Raw genomic sequence first — 16,946 nt, 5'->3', positions numbered from 1 at the left:
ATTAAATTGTTTGCGCAGCATTTTCAGAATTATCTTCATCATAACATTTCTTTATTATATAATGCATACGAATAAATATATATATATATATATATATAGCACTATGTTGCTGCATATGATTTGTAAGCAGTTTTTTTTATTTATTGAATTAAATCAGTTATTGCATTTCATTTTTGTTTACAGTACTTTTCTTCTTCTTTATATTTATAATATTTATATGCTTCACAAGTTTTTGTTTGAGAGTTGGTTTTCTTCTTTTGAGTATTTTGCTTGGCTTCTTGTGTGAACTTTTATAAAACTAAGACGCGAAATAAATAAATTATTCTAAAATTTCACACGCTCATTCGGTTTAAGTTGCAAGTTTTGAAATTCATATATATTTTATAACTTTTGGATTAGATCTGTATTTTAATTTTTTGGTTTAATAAGCACTACACGTTACAATGCTGACAAAAGTTCGGAGTATTTTTTTTTTTAAATTAAGCATACAATAAAATTAATTGAATTAGTTTAGAAAATTCGAGTACCAAAAAATTATTAGTATAGTTAAAGTTAGGAGCTTGTTAGGAGTTCTTGACGTTTTCAATTTGCATAAATACAAATAGGCTATTTAAGTAAGTTTAGGATAGGTTAATAACGTTTAACATATATGCACATATATATATATGTCGATATATACATACATATACATATATTTATATAGGTATGCTCATTGGTATTTGAATAGTTCGGTATCTTTTTAAATAGCTATCAAAGCTCTCTAGACCAGATTGGCCACATGCGTTGTGTCCATGTGCTGTATTAAGACGTGTATAAAGGACATCTCCTTGCGCGCATTCTCCAAAATCACCTTGGGATCATCTGAAGTGCATCGCAAACAATTTGGCGCAAATACCATTGCCAGATTCGACGAATCCATTTTGGTGCAGGCAACCACCTCCGGGTTGGAGAATTGTTGCAGAAAGTGTATTAAATACGTTAGGACCTGTTCAATTAAGATATAGATATATATATATATATATTTGAAATTAGAATTTGACTAGATATCAAATATTATACACTTACCAGTTGATTAATTTGTGGCAACTTATTAACTATTTCTTTGGCTTTATCGGGATCCTCAGTATTCACGCAATCCTCATAATAATCATCGGGTATAAGCGGATCGTACAGCTCACGATACCATAACTTAAGCAAACTGGCAGGCGCATGTGCATCAACTGTTGAATAAAAACAATATTTAGTATATGTATTTTAAGGCTGGAGCTTAGTTTAACACACCCATATTGTTCTTATAGTCAGGAACATCCCACCGATCCAAGCGACTCTTCATGCAATTCACCTCATCCACATCGGCGGATACACGAAAAATGCCCTCAGTTTGTTTGCCATTGAGCAGAAGCACCTAAAGAGAGGTATATACATATATGTAAGTTGGGATGATTCTTGACCTGAATTGGTAATACTTACATGCTCTGAAAGCGTGGTTTGTATCCAGGGTAGTTTACGTGTTGGAAACTTATCCTTTTGTAGATCCATCACCTCGGACAGCGTGTTGCCAAACATACTGTTCCGTAAAATTTGTTGCTGAAATTCAAGTTGATTAAAATTAAAAAAATTTGAATAATTATAATGATGGACAAGGAAACATGTAAAATGTTACTATAAAATAACATATCTAATAATTATATAATACATAATTAATTAATATAATACAAATGTCAGCTAACCCGTGCCTGTTCCACCTCATCAACGGTGGGCTTCTTGGCCAAGCGACGGCCGCTGCTGCCAATGCGATCCAAGCGGCGGCAACAAACGGTTGCATAATGCGAGATCTGCACGTGTATGGGCCATTTGCAGACTTCTAGAAAGCCAGTGGCAAACGAGGGATCACGATGGCGATTAACATAGCTGCAATGATCAGATAAACCAAATTAGTTGCTTTGAATATTTCAATAATGTGTGTGGCGCCTACTTGAGTAGCGTGGGCTGAAACGTCGGAGAAGGTGGCACAAACGATAAACAAATGGCCATTAGCTCCCAGCCACGTATAAGTGACTCGCGTTTGGGATTCTCCGTGGTCTGGCGGCATAGCTGCACATAAAGTTCATCGCGTAATCTGTGCAATAAATACATAAGATGAGAATGAAATCATGCTTAAATTTTAGAACAGGTATACTAACTGTTGTTGCGGTAGGGATGCTACAATAATATCTATGGCCACCGAATTGAGGTTCATGCCCATGCGTGCCTTGCGATCACCCATGTAGATTTGCACCAGCTTGAACAGCTCAATGGCCGTCTTTTTGTCGGCCTTATCGCGCGACAAGGCCAACATCGGGCGACTTATAGCCTCCGCCGTCCAGCTAAGCATGTCCCGCACAGATGCCTTCTTGCGGAAGATGCCCTTCGAGTGCATGTTTAAATTGTCAGCGGCAAACTTCTCAATATCACATTCCTTCATGCACGCCAGCGTTGGGGCACCAGGCGCACGGTCGCTGGGTGGAAATATCTGCTGTATGGTGGGCTTTAGTGACGGCGGGGCCAGCTTATGGTTGCCGCCACGGCTGAGACTGCTGCTGCTGGCCAAGAGCTGAGATTGCTGCGACTGCGGCGGTTGCTGCTGCTGTTGCGATTGGCCGTGATTGGCCTCATCTTTGGTTAACTGGCCGGCGACTAGACGGGAAATTTGACGATTGGGCGAGGGCAATGTCTGAGATTGCTTCTGTTTGGCGCTGGACGCATCACTGGGATCCAAATGCAGTTGCTGCTGCTGGTGGTGTGGAGGTGCCGGTGGCTGGCCCAAGCCATGACCATGGCCATGACCATGACTGGCAAACGGATAGGCGGGCGTATTTGAGTACAGTTGTTGATTATTCTGCTGGTTGTACTGATGGCCCTGACCCCCTGACGAAGGAGGGCAATGGGAGACGGTGTCATAGTATGAGATCTGATAGCGGGGCTTGGGCTTGGGAGCCGTGACGGGATCCTGATTGCCGCCAATGCCCTCCAGCACGGCCTCCACGTTGTCGGAACTGTAAATGGGATAGATATAGCATTAAATAGAATGTACAATAAAAAGTTTTCAATTAGTTGTGGCTTACATATCCTCGCGACCAGCTGGATCGTAGGGCGGATACTGATAGGCATAGTAGGAGACGCTGTCGCCCATATTGGCGTAGTCATCAATCATGCCATAATTGTGCTCCAAATAGCCGCCATGTGTATCAGAGCCACCGTCGGAGTCCTCATTGTCCGGCTCATGGCCAGAGAGTGAATGCTCCGACTGACTATCCGAGTGATACGAATCCGAATCACCAACGCCATCGCCATCCCGTCCATAGTCATATCGACCATAAAGCTTGGCCTGCTCGATAATGTAATGCTTTAGCGGCAGCAGATGCGGCATCTCCTGCCCGCAATTGCTGTAGAGAGGCGAGATGTTTCCATTGTCATACTCCACATCGCTGCTGTCCGCATGCAAATGGTGCTGCTGCGTCTTGCTACGCCGCGAATCCCGCTTCTCACACGTGTTCTGCAGCGGATGATAGCCACGTTTGTCCAAGCTGGAGCTGGCGCTGTGCCGCAATGAACTCTGACCCGGATAATGGTGAGATGACTGCGAACGATTTGCTGTGGAGCTGTTGGATTTTTGACGCCTGGCCGTTGAGTCATTGGAGCCCCTGGACGAGTGTGTTAACATGCCCAGATTATCGGAGCCAGCACTTGGTGAAATGGGCGCCGCTTTGCCCAACGACATCCGCTCCAAGCTGAGACGATCCATCCCTGATCCAGACTGCTGCAGCTGTGGCGGCGGATTTGTGGCACTTGTCTTGGCCTGTCGAGAGCTCTTTGTCTGCGGACTGATCGGACTCTGTGGACTGGAGTCGCTCGAGTGTTTCTTGTGCCCGCTGCTGCCGCTGCCGGTGGTGCCTTGGCTTTGGCTCTTGCTAGCATTGGTTGTGTGCCGGCGCCGCGAGAGCGGTGTATTCTCCACAGACTTAAAGTACTTTTCATGCATGGAATCGTCGCTGGCGGCACCGCCATAGACAGCACCACCAACACTAACGCCGCCACCACCAACACCACCGACACCACCGCCATTTGCTTCAGCGCTGCTCTTCCGATACGATTTACTGTGATGTCCAGCCGCGGCTGGATTTATAGAGGAGGACATAAAGCTGCCGGAACGCGCCAATGAGACCTTGTACTCACGATCTGTAAACATTTGAAATAGTTAACAAGTTGAAGAGAGCAAAGGAGAGGTTTAAGAACTGACCTCCAATAGCTGATCCAAATGGTTTACCAGAGGCGGGAGCTGCTCCTCCGCCGCGTTGTGCGATACGTTGCTGTTGCTGCTGTTGTTGTTGTTGTGCGTAATTGTACTGTCGCTCGGCATCTGGCGATATCTTCTTCTTCTGCGCCTGCGGCGTATTTATCGAATGTGTAGGTGAGGCAATATCGGATGACTTGGAGGAGCAATATCCCTGCATATGGCTGGGCAGCAATTGATGATCGAAATACTTGTTGCTGTCACCAACATACGATGAGGAGCCTTGCGGTAAATTATGCGAGCTGACGCTTTCTTGCAACATTTCAAAGCTGATGAAAGCGAGAGACAGACAGAGGCAGAAGAGCAAGCGGGAAAGATGCAAAGAAAAGATTGTTCTTATTAAATGTGTGTGCAATGCAAAGCAATAATGTGTGTGTGCGTGTGGATTAGAGACCCATTGGAGACTTATATACCCAAATAATTAAATAAATAAACAAACCATATACCATATAACTATTAAATGGAATATTATTCCAGCCGGCAAGAATGTCTGATTCCTGTTTATTTATAATTTAAGAGAATTCAAATGATTTAAAAGGAGCTCAAGTATTATCAATATCAAATAATAAACTTAAATTTATTTATTTATAGTTAATTTAATAAAAGAGAGCACAGTCTAAATTTAAACTAGCTGAACTGATTTTCTTTTGAGAGTTTTTAATAAGCAATTATTCATTTTTTTCTAAAATAAAATAATAAACAAAATTTAATTAAAATTACAATATTAAATAGTTATTTTTTAAAGAAATTATCCTACATTATGTCTACATTAAGCATACGCCCAGTCGACCAAATATATAAAGCACTCATAAATAACCATTTAATAGCATAGTTATTATTTCTTCCAAGCCTGCACAACTTTCAAAAACCTTTACAACCTGAACCCGATTTTAACCCAAGTACTTACGCGCCATTATCCTTGCCGCCGTGCTGATGCTTCTGCAAGGAGCCCAGACGCAGCGGCTCATTTGGCCCTGATGCACCATTAGAGGCATCATTGAAGCGCCGATAGCCATGAGCGCTGGACAGACTCGAATCGCTTGACTTGCCCGATTCCTTGTAATGATTGCAAGAGTCTATTAAAAAGAGAGCAAGAGAGAGAGAGAGAGAAGAGTTTAGTTTGAGTGATTTAGTAGATAGAGTCAGTTCAATAACTTACCCTGTGAGCGTCGCGATCCGTAGCCCTGTTGCTGCTGTGATTGCTGTTGCTGCTGCTGCTGCAGCTCCATCGAACGGACTGAGTCACCAGTGCCAACGCTGCAAAAGAGGAAACGAATCGAATCACATTAAGTAAATAAATATTCGTGCTGCTGGCAATTTTCAATTGAAGCTCACCGAAAACTTTGACGGCCTCGTGGACTAGAGATCATTTCGCTGCTGATCAGCTGCTCCTCGGAGCTGGCCATGGCGCCGTTGCCACGTTGGGCACGCCCCTTCTTATTAGCTGCCGACATGGGCGATGGCTGTTGCTGCGGCTGCTGCTGTTGCTGTTGCTGCTTGGCCACCGAATGCTTCTGTGGCGTGGTTTGCTCTCGTCGCTCACTCGGATCGGTGTTCTGTTTGAGGGTCTGCAGCTTGGCCAGCGGTATGATGTCACACTTGCTCGGCCGATGCCACACGGTCTTCTGCGTTGCGGCATTATAGTAATAGAAGCGCTGCGTGTTCGTATCAAACAATTCCCACCATTGCGATGAGTCGGTTCGCTTAATTGGCACATCCTGTATAAAGGGAGAGAGTGAGAGAGAGCGGGAGAGAGAGATAAGCGGAATGAGTGAGAGATTTAAATCCAAATGAATCAGCTGAGCTAAGCTCATATATCATAACTGCATTAGCAAAGTGTGTAAGTATGCGTGTGTGTGGCTATGTGTGTGGGAGGTGTTGTGTTGAAAATGTCATTTATGCGCATATTAAATGTTATTCACATTCCTTTAGGCTAGCCAACAAATCATATGAGAACAGAGCTTTAAATATATATGCATATATATTTCACCTGAACTATAAGAACAAAATAAATAAATAAAATTCCGTGAATAACCCTCAGAAAATAAAGCACATAAGTATATTTACATTTTCATAATTATTTCCTCAAGCTCGCATTCACAATAGAATCATATATCTTATTCGCCATAAATCAGATAACGCGTTTCACCCAATATATCTCGAGTGCACGTTTGCACAAACATCGAGCGAAATTGAATATTATATTTCATGAAAATTGACGTAAACGTGTCTTCATCCTCATTTCTCTCGCTCACAGCATTTGCACTTGTCTGTTGTTGATTTCACTCAACTTACTCTGAACAAAAGCTGTGCAAAAACAGTTTTAATATCCGCTCAACAAAATTTAAGATGGGTATATGGATGCAGTGGTTCTAGACAGCTCAAGACTTCATTTGACACATTTTATGACAATAATGAAGAGTGAACCTGCATCATATAGTGTTTTACTATCCATTCATAAAGGAAGATACATATGTTTACAGATTCTGTTCTCTTGGCTTATCATCAACACTTGGCAAATTGTAAAGATGTTGCTAGAATTTGACTTTAAGTAAATCTTCATCGTCAATACTTAATGCCCTGAATGTGTATTATGCAGTCGGCTACAGCCGATTGCTTGGGTTCTCCTCTTTTCGCTTTGCAACTCAAGGGCTCTGTCGTTGCATCGGGCTTAATCAGCGTATTTCGACCCAATCAGCTGCATCTAATGGACAGTTTTGTTTGTTGTTGTTTTTCTCGTTGGCTTGATAATCGTTTCATTAGGTCTTGACAAAAACTCAAGTTTCCTTTTTAGTCCAGCGCCGTATATATGTATACGTACATATATGCAGGCCATCTCTTTCTGCTCTGCTAGTCGGCCTGTCTCTGTTTGGCCTGCTGGGCTAGTGTCGAGGGTTATATTTCTGCGCTGACCTTGAACTTTGCAACTGCAACTGCAGCTGCAACGCCCAACACCCCGACATATAGAGCAAGAGCGAGCTCGAGAGAGAGAGAGAGAGAGAGAGACCAAGAGACAGGCCCTGACCCAGGCCCAGGCACGTGTTGTTTTCTTCTCTTTTAATCTGCCACATTTCTGTTGCTTCTGTTGTTGTTTTTGTTGTAGTCTGATAACAGCAACAATGCGCTTTGCATTCACATTGAAAGCTTTCGACTTGGCTGGCTTTTCATTTCTGGTTTTCATTTCCATTTCCATGCGTTGCGGGTGCATTGCATAATTTTGAGTTTTATTTTTATTTTTTTGCAGCGCTGATTGGGACAAGGCTGCCGAGCAGGGCGAAGCGACATCATCGTTACGCTTTTTGCATTGTTGCGTTTCCAACTGTCAGTCCGTCCATCAGTCACTCAGTCAGCCAGTCATTCATCCATGCAGCGAGTTGAGCCGGACAGTCGCACAGTCGGATAGACTGACAGCGCATAAGTGGATCTGTTTCACTTTCAGCCCGCCTCCCAGTTCCTCTCCAGCGCGTGCCACTTGGGGCAGCAGAGAAAACAACAGATAAAACTAGCTTGATAAGCAACGAAATTTGTATACTCTGGTTTGATAATTATAAATAGAAATATTTCCAATATCTTGATAAATAGCGCTTGGTTTGCAATTCGAGAGACAATTTATTGATGATATTTTAATTATTTTCTCCATTATTTCTTAGCTAATTAACAAATCTGATTAGAATATCACCATAGCCTTTAGTGGAGCAGAGTATATTCAATAAGAGTATGGACTGATGTCTGTGCCTTCGACACGTCCTCATTTTGGCCTTGTGCGATATACCGAATATTTTGTAATTATGAAAATACAACAGCAACAACGAATACAACAACAGAGACTGTAACAACAACAACAACAACAACAACAACAACAACAACGACAATAATAAATAGCAACAACAATGAGGTCTACATCTTTATCTCATTGATGGAATTTGTGCTTTTGCCTCCATTTAAGAAAATGAAATTAGAGCAACTCGAACGCAAACACTGGCAAAAATATCTTTGAGAAAAATCTGTCAAAATGAATATGCATGGATTATATTTATGCACGAAAACAAATGAGAAACTGACAATATTTATAATTATTAGTCATACGCCTACAACATTTAACTATGAGTCAAAGCCAAGAGAAGAGCAAAATACAATTTCACGATTTTAATACATACTATATGTATAAATTAAAACATTAGACAACTGAACTATTTTATTATGTAATAAATTAAGGAACATTTCCTAAGTGGAATACAATGTTGAAGCAACTATTATTGAGTAAAGTCAATGCTTTAAATATTACCAGAAAATATATATATCTTATAAATAAAAAAAAAAAAAATATATATATATATATATATATATATATATATATATATATATATATATATATATATATTCAGGTCAATAGAAACAACTAGCAAGATAACTAAAAAAAAGTATTAAAAAAATATATAAAAAATAAAACAAGTAACTAAAAAATTGAATTTAAAAAAAATAAAATAAAATAATTTTAAAAGTTAAGCAAAATAATAATAATAAACTTTAATAAATTCATTAGTAATATGTATAATTATCTAATTATCTGTTGTTCCAAAGATAAGGCCCTATAATACCAGCAACAATTAAGTATTTAGTAAAGTTCTTCAGCAAACTCAGGCAGCTTTAGCTCAAGGTTTTCTATTTTCGGGCCCGTTTTAATTGCTGAAATTCCATTACTCCAATTGCTTCGCATGTGCACTGCATTCCTTTGTTTTCTTTTTCATTATAAATTCATTACGTTTCGCTACTTATAGACGCGCAAGCTTATTGAAAAACAATTAAGCTTTTAATCGTGGGGTAAAGCAATTTCTAATCAGCATAGAACGCGGCCTATCAGCGCCGATTGCCGAGGTCAGTAATGCTCCCTCACAGACCCGTGCGCCAACAATACAAATGAGCAACACATCTGTGAATAACCGTGCGAGGCACGCGAGGGAACGGGCGAAATAAATGAAACGTACACAAAAATTCGGTCCCAAACATAAAGTTGTTTGTAAATTAGGTCATCATTGATATTACAAAAATAACAAAAAATATAGAGAGAGAGGGAAAAAGGAAAAACAAACAGAAAAGAACTTCAGCTAAAAATAGCATTGACGATAACATCGATCAAAGAAATCAAATGAAAAATTTTAAGAATTTTTGCAAACCCATTTAAAAATGTGTCAACAGCGGAAATAATAAATTTAAACTAAAACATACTACTTATATTATTATTACATACATGTAAATAAACAAATATGTTTATGCATATATATTGTTTTTTATTGATAAGGTTTCTAGCATAAATAGAACTTTTTATTATTATTCGTTAATTTTGGTTAATTATATGAATAAATATATACATATATACATATATATAAATATATAATATTTCTCAGGGACTGGAAAAGATTTCTAAAAATATTTATTTATTTATACTGTTAATATTTTTTGCTAAATTTTCCTAAAATTTGTAAGAGCATACAAAAGTTGGCCCAGATCTAACAGCGCCAAAATTCTAATTGCTTTAGATTGATAATTAATTGGATTAATGGCGCGTGCACAGTTGTGATAAATATATTATTGTGACTGAAAAATATATAAGCTCATACATACACAAAATATATATTGATATACATATATGAAATTGTTCATATAATAAAATAATTCTAGTTAAAAATTCAGTTTTAAGTTGCTTTTTTAAACGTTATGACAAACACATGCTCGATATTATCAATGATAGTTTTTTGAGTCAACAACATTTAGCAAATCTTTCTACAATACTTTCCAGTAAATCAGAGAATTAACCTTAAGCCTCAATTTCCATTGAACTTAAGAATCAATGGAGTTGCTTAAGAACCCCATTTGGCATTATATATAGTTTCATTCATGGCGTAAGCTCTCAACATATGAAACCGATTCGATTGAGTCAGCTTTTAGATATGGAAATTGGGAAACTTTTAACGAATTTGAATGACAAATTGTTTGATTTATAATATTATGCTGCATTCTCGGATGTGAGGAAATTTTATAATGTCTCAATGGGCCACAGAAGAAGAAAATATAGTGAATTTACCCTTGGGACACAATTACAGGAAAAATAATTAAAACACAAACATATAAAATAAACACTTGTCATTATATTTAAATCGAATTGCCTATTCATTGGTCATATCGTAAACCCCATCAACAAGTCTTAATATTTCCTGTAGCTGATGCAAGGCATAAGACAATGCCAACTACCTTTAATAAGCGAAATCCATTAGCGATATTTATGCGCATTTAATTGCCATTGTAATTTCCAAACAAATTTATGCACGCCGTGCAACTTGGCCAGGCTGATAACCCACTTGGCAATCAAACACAAAATACAAAATACAAAAATAAAGACAGGAAGCCGCGACGGCCAAAAGCGGTAAAGGGAATAACTAAACGATAGTCCAACGATGTGCATGAGTATGTATGTGTTTGCGTCTGTATGTGTATGTATGTGTAAGCACATAATGAACATTTGAAATATTTTGACGATTGCGTAGCATAGCCCCCAAAAACCACAAGACCACCATTTTGGGTGGCTTGGGGCGCAGGGGCGTGGTTGAAAGCCACATAGTGCAGTCTTTATGTGCTTAGTTTTGGTCCGCTTTAGCGGACGCACGTAAGCATTATAGCTGACTGATTTTCGCTTCTCGCTTCTTGCCCGTTCCCTCTAAACTTTCCTCCTTCACTTTGCTGCTCTTGCGACGTTTTGTAACACTAAACGAGCAGCGTGTGGGCAACTTTGCTGTGCTTCTTTCCTAACCGGAAGTTTTACAAAGGCAAGTGAGCAAAAAGTATGAAAAAAAGAAGAAAAATGAAGCACCGAGAGGAAGTATGCCAGAGAGTTATAATAAAGTCTTTAAATGCATTTCAAAGCGTGACGGTCATGAAATACCCTCTAAGATCATAGATGCACATGCATTTGGTCATACAGCTTAGCTACAAATTCCTCACTACCAATACACCCCATTTTTAGCTATGCTTAGAGGGTAGCGAATAGACAGTGGAGTCAACTTGCTGTGCATAATTTTCAAATCACGTACAATGGAGGCAGCAATTGTTGCTGTCTTTGTCTTCAATAGCTGTTGTCGCTGCCGCTGACACCAAAAAAAGAGCAGTGGCAACAGCAAGAAGAAGCAATGACGACGTCATTAAAACAAAAAGCTGCCACAGGCAAAAACTTAAAAAACCGACAAAGCCAAAAAAAAAAAAAATTGCTAATTTAAAGCGCGTTTGCAGCTGGGTGGGCGCATAAGAGCTAAAAAGTGCGAGACAGAGAAAGACTGAGAGAGAGTTGAGGGTGAGAGTGAGCCTGCATGTGTGTGTGTGTGTAAGTATTGGTTTCTCTTGTATTGCCATGTGTCGGCCTGCATGTCCCTGTGCACGGTATGCTGCATCAAATGAATAGATTATATTGCGCAGCTAAAAGGATTCTTCGTTCACTTCCTCATGGCAACTCGACAATAACTGCAGTGACATCTGCGTCGGCGCCAGCAGCGATGTTGCAGCTGAATTTAGGGCATATGTTAGGGCTATGCCATGCTGCGGTAGTGTGCAGTAAGGATATACCTATGTTCAGAATTATTTTGTATAAGATTACAATTTAATATGCAAAAATACATATTTCCTACTGTTCCGAATTGTAATTACTTGTCGTAGTTAAACAAGATAAAAACTATGCTGCTAAAGTGTTCAGTTAGAGTATATGCATTTTCTGATCTATTTTGTATATTTTAAATAGCATTCATATTTAATAATAAATAATAATTCTAATTAACTATTGTAATTAACAAGAAAATACTTTAAAAAAAAAAAATCTATTCTCAACTCAATTAGCAGTGTATTAAAAAGAGCGACCTTTCGTTAATGGATTTTCAGATTACGCTCACTTCCTGCAGAGCCACACGCGGCCACACGACGAAAGTACGGTAAAGTGTGGGCGATGACTCAAAAGAGAGCGAGAGTGACAAAAACCGAAAAGCAACGCAGCAAACACAGGCAAACTCATACATAATAACAGCAAGCAAGGCACACTCACATACATATACACACATACTCACTCACACTCGCACACACACCTGAATGAGAGAGTGCATTCAGAAGGCTTCGGTTTTTTAACTGCCATGCAACTGGACTTTGTGTGTGTGAGTGTGTACGTACATATATTGCCCCTGCCGAAAGGGTCGCAATAAATCTCTGCGTGAAATGGACAATAACACCCAAGTGAAGCCAAAGGCAAGGCAAGCGCCGTGCTCCGCTTGTTCTGCACTGTGCATGTAAAGGTTTACAGTAGGAATACATAAACACACACACACACAGAGACACATACACCCATGCATCTGAGTGCACACAAGCAAAACGAGGACGAGTCGAGGACATTTGCAGAGCCCCAGTACAAAATCAATGCAATTTTCACTACTTCCGGCAGTAGAAAAATAAGTAGGCGTGACTCAGTTGACCGTATCGATGTAGTAAATACCCTGTTATTACTTTATACACCAAAATTTAAGAATTAATATTATACATGTAACTATATATTAGTTGTAACTGTTATAAATATTGTACTAAACGAGGAAATTTGCCTGAAATAGACTAAGATTACATATGATCATTTATATACCTGCTGCAAGTATTTTAAGGTCTATTTTAAAAATTAATAAATGAAGAAGAAGAGAGACACATCACAGCTTTTGTTTCTGTTGCATTTGTTTGCTTTAGTGCTTTAGCTTTGCTCCCCTTTGGCCAGACGTCTAAAGTTATTAGCCTGTGACACCTTTTGGTAATGTCGCATCAGCCAACCACGACATCAGGAGAGGAGAAGAAGGAGGCGAACTGTGGACAAAGCGTCTAAAAAAGCTGTGCAAACAGCTCTCAGCAGCCTTTGATGATGTCGTTTTGTGTGCTCAGAAAGCAAAAGTTGTCAAAGGCGACGCATTGAAGTAGAATATTATCCCCAACTTGATGTAAGTACATGAAAAATGTAAGCACATGTCTTTTAGTTGGCATAACATATGCATATTCGATATTGATATTTTATAATCGTGCTAATCTGTTGTCATAAAACATGTAAAGCTTAAAGAATATTCATTTTTGTTTCTATTGCATTTCAATGAATATATATAGTATTTATTATTCATTTGTTAAAACACTGAAACTATATATGATTATTAAACTTACAGTCCAGTTTCATTTAACCAATTACATAAGCTCTTACCCTATGCCAATGAAGCGAATGTTATGCGAAAAATGTGTGTTTTTCTTTTGTTAAATACAATTAATTAACATTGTTTACGCCATTGACGAACTGGGTCAAATTATTTTCCATATATGTAGTGTATGCATGTGTATATTTCACTATAAAATTTGCAAAACAAGTGACCCATGTCAATTAAGCAACAGTCGGACAAGAAAGCCACTGCAAAGCAACAAATAACGACGATTGAATGCTCTTAACAAATATTGAGCAATGATTTTCTCAATTTAAGATCTCAGCTGAATGAAACAAAATAATAAATAATATATATATCTTTAAAGAGTTTTTTCTCTTTCCACATTATTTGATTACAACTATTTTTAGCTTGGGTTTATTATTACATGCTGGCTCTCCTCTGAAAAACCTTGATATTCTGAGAATACCTTGTGCTATTGAGGCTAAAATTATAATACTCACAATAAGGGTATATAATATAAAACTGATAAAAACAAATGAGTTCATTAGCCCCCACGCGACATTTGGCAATTAGCGTGAAACTGTTAATGAAGCGTACTGTATATGTGTGTCTGTTTCTGTGTTTGTATTTGTACTATGTGTAAAATAATTAATTAAATTATTGGCACATCTGTGTGCTATTTACACTTACCTCGGGTGGATCCCAAACGCATTCGCCAGTTGTTAGATTGGCATACATATGCTCCTTGGTGCGCGGCTCGATTATTTCCACCCATTCTATTCTGTAATCAAAAAAAAAAAAAAAAGAGAGAGCGAGAGAGAGAGAGAGAGAGAGGAAGATAGTGGGTGTGAATGTTAGAAAACGTAACATAAATAAAGATATTAAAAAGACCTAGAGATGCAAGAATTGCGGCTATTTTAAAATGAAAAGGCACCTCTGGAATGCAGCACACAGCGCATTGTAACTAAAGCAACAACAACAAGAGCAACCAAAACTTTAAGAATTGGGGACACACGCAGACAAAATTCATTCATTTCGTCCATTCATTAATGCAAACGCGCAAAAGATGTGCTGCGAAAAAGGAACAAACCCGAAAATAAAAACCCAGAAATAAAATACCACCCACAAAAAAGTACCACCCGAATTGCCCTGTGCGTGAGTCGTCGCATTGAATTATGTATATACGTGTGAGTGTGTGTGCATTGCTGGTTTCCCCCATGAATGCTTGTTTTGGGCTTTTCTTTCTACACACACAAGCACACAAATATATTTTGTCAAACATTTTCCGGTTTTTCCTTATTCGAAGCTGCAGCTCAGAACGCCGCACCATCCTTACTCACACACACATATACATATAGATTCACGCACATCGATACATATACAGAGAGCGAGCGCTCTCACTCTCGCTATCTCTTTCTCTCCTGCATATATGTACATGTAGTGAACGGCCGCGGGTGCCAAACAAAAACGACGCTTGTTGTCGCGCCTTGCAAGAAAATCGATTTTGCAGGCCAAAATGCATAAATTTTGAAGGAACTAGCATTTAATTAACGGCTAGCAAATATAGTTAAGGTGCAGGAAGGGTGAGCGGCAGCAGCGAAAGCAATGCAATCCACACACATACACGACTCACACACGCACATTCAGACAGGCAGCGGCTGCGGCTGTCATTGCCATCATAGGCTCGCCTTAAAGGGGAGGTGCTGCTGCTCTACACACCATTGGGCTGAGCTGCGTATAAATTTTCGCACTTCCCAACACAGAAGAGTAGACAAACATTAAACAAAACATTTAACAATACGCCCTATTGTTGTTGTTGCTAATTTAATTGTGTACACACTCAAACATTTCGATTCATTTCGTTGTTGCTGTTTTTCTGCTGCTAGTCTGCTTCCCAGTGCGCTTGCTGGTTATAGTTTAACGGCACACACCTTTCACAACTTGAACTCATTTTTCCAACGCTTTATTGTAACTTGGCCGCTTGTCGTTGCTGTCTCCTTTTGCTATTTCTGCAGCAGCTGCTTCTTCTTTTCTCAGCACATGCACCCCACTGACTCTCCGCACACAAGCACGTACAACTTAATATATTTTCACTGATACTACTACACACTTTTATTTTATTTTTTTCGTAAATGGGGGCTGGGGCAGCGAAATGCAATTTTTCTTTTTCAATTGATTTTTTCTTCCACTCGCACTCCTTTTTTCACTTTGCCTGTGGCGTTAACGCTTGGCGAACACTTTCACATTTATGATATAATTTACAGGCCATATTTTCGCTTTGCTTTTCGCTTGCACAAATGCATTTTCTTTTTTCAATTATTTATGTGTCCGTGTTTATAATTAAAAATATTTCATCCGCCTTGCATTCACACGCCGCCGCCGCTGTTAACCAACTGTAAGCGTCAGCTGTTTTCGATTGGTAGTCCAATCGATAATGCTACAACATCGATTTCAAAGTTTCTACAGACTCTGTTAATTTTAACATACCAGTTTTTCGCAGCTGATTTCTTATTTAATCGGGAAGGTACTAATTGTAAGAAGTTGAAACATAACTGATAAAATAAATATAGCTAGTATAATTTTCTTAATTTCAGTTTAAAAATCTTCAATTAAAGGAACCATAATTGTAAATTTAACAATTGCTGGTGTGTTTCAGAAAACAGTACGACCAATTATTGTATATCGGTTACTTCGTCTGGTCACACTTTTGCAAATAACGTTTATTCAAAGGTTCAAAGTGAAGGTTAATCATTTAAAATTTACTGAAATATAGCTATTGATGAAGATGTGAAGGAAAGCCAAGTCATGATTTTTTTATTTTTTACGTTCATTGAATTTTATTTAAATTTTGCGAGTTAATACAAAAACGAAAACTGAAATTATTGCATTTAACATTAAAATCGCCCGCTCACCATTACAATGCCATTGAAAAAGATTTGTTTAATACTATGGTTAACTGATTTTTACATATATTATTAAGATTCTTGTCTACAAAAATGTAAAATAATATAGTCACATTTAAAATTGCATAATTCTAGACAATTCTAGACAAGTGATGTTTGATTATGATGTACATATTGTTTTGAAGAAGATCGCATGCATAAAATGTTTTCAGTTTATTTTTTTTTTTCGTTTTATCTTTGATTTTTCCTTATTTGTTTAAATTGGCTGTCGACGTAATAATTTTTAATTACTATATTTTTATATGCTTGATTAATTTATTGCATTTTATGTAATTAAATATATAAATATATATATACATACATATACATATGTATACATAAATTTATATATATGCAACGTATGTACATCTACATCACGAATCACAGCAAAACTTTACATTATATTTTTTCTTCTGTTTTTTAATTTAATTATGATAGGCTTTTGATTTTTCTTGAGTG

The 16,946-nt window shown here is 38.3% G+C and overlaps 1 protein-coding gene across 1 annotated transcript; it reads right to left on the bottom strand.

Moving 5' to 3' along the window:
- Positions 1-29: 29 nt before the first annotated feature.
- On the bottom strand, positions 30-15,907 carry LOC6572536 (filaggrin-2). Its single transcript, XM_001998607.4, has 14 exons — positions 15,477-15,907; positions 14,236-14,326; positions 5,669-6,051; positions 5,493-5,590; positions 5,241-5,409; positions 4,280-4,602; positions 3,105-4,218; positions 2,184-3,035; positions 1,976-2,119; positions 1,731-1,911; positions 1,471-1,587; positions 1,282-1,405; positions 1,066-1,220; positions 30-985 (listed from the first exon to the last, which is right to left on the bottom strand). Exons 1-14 carry the CDS (start codon positions 15,494-15,496, stop codon positions 761-763), a joined length of 3,996 nt encoding a protein of 1,331 aa, XP_001998643.1. The 5' UTR covers positions 15,497-15,907; the 3' UTR covers positions 30-760.
- Between the last annotated feature and the right edge of the window lie 1,039 nt (positions 15,908-16,946).

This window comes from Drosophila mojavensis, unplaced genomic scaffold (assembly GCF_018153725.1).
Source record: "Drosophila mojavensis isolate 15081-1352.22 unplaced genomic scaffold, ASM1815372v1 contig_19, whole genome shotgun sequence".
NCBI classification, from domain to species: Eukaryota; Metazoa; Arthropoda; class Insecta; order Diptera; family Drosophilidae; genus Drosophila; species Drosophila mojavensis.
Note: the sequence above shows the minus strand (reverse complement) of the source record. Positions and strands in the feature narration are given on the sequence as shown.

Excerpts from the sequence above, each read along its gene's own strand:
- LOC6572536 (XM_001998607.4), bottom strand. The coding sequence starts at position 15,496 with ATGAGTTCAAGTTGTGAAAG. Across the intron at positions 14,327-15,476 it reads ATGAGTTCAAGTTGTGAAAG|AATAGAATGGGTGGAAATAA; the intron begins GTGTGTGCCGTT and ends TTTTGATTACAG. Across the intron at positions 4,219-4,279 it reads ATTTGGATCAGCTATTGGAG|ATCGTGAGTACAAGGTCTCA; the intron begins GTCAGTTCTTAA and ends AAATGTTTACAG.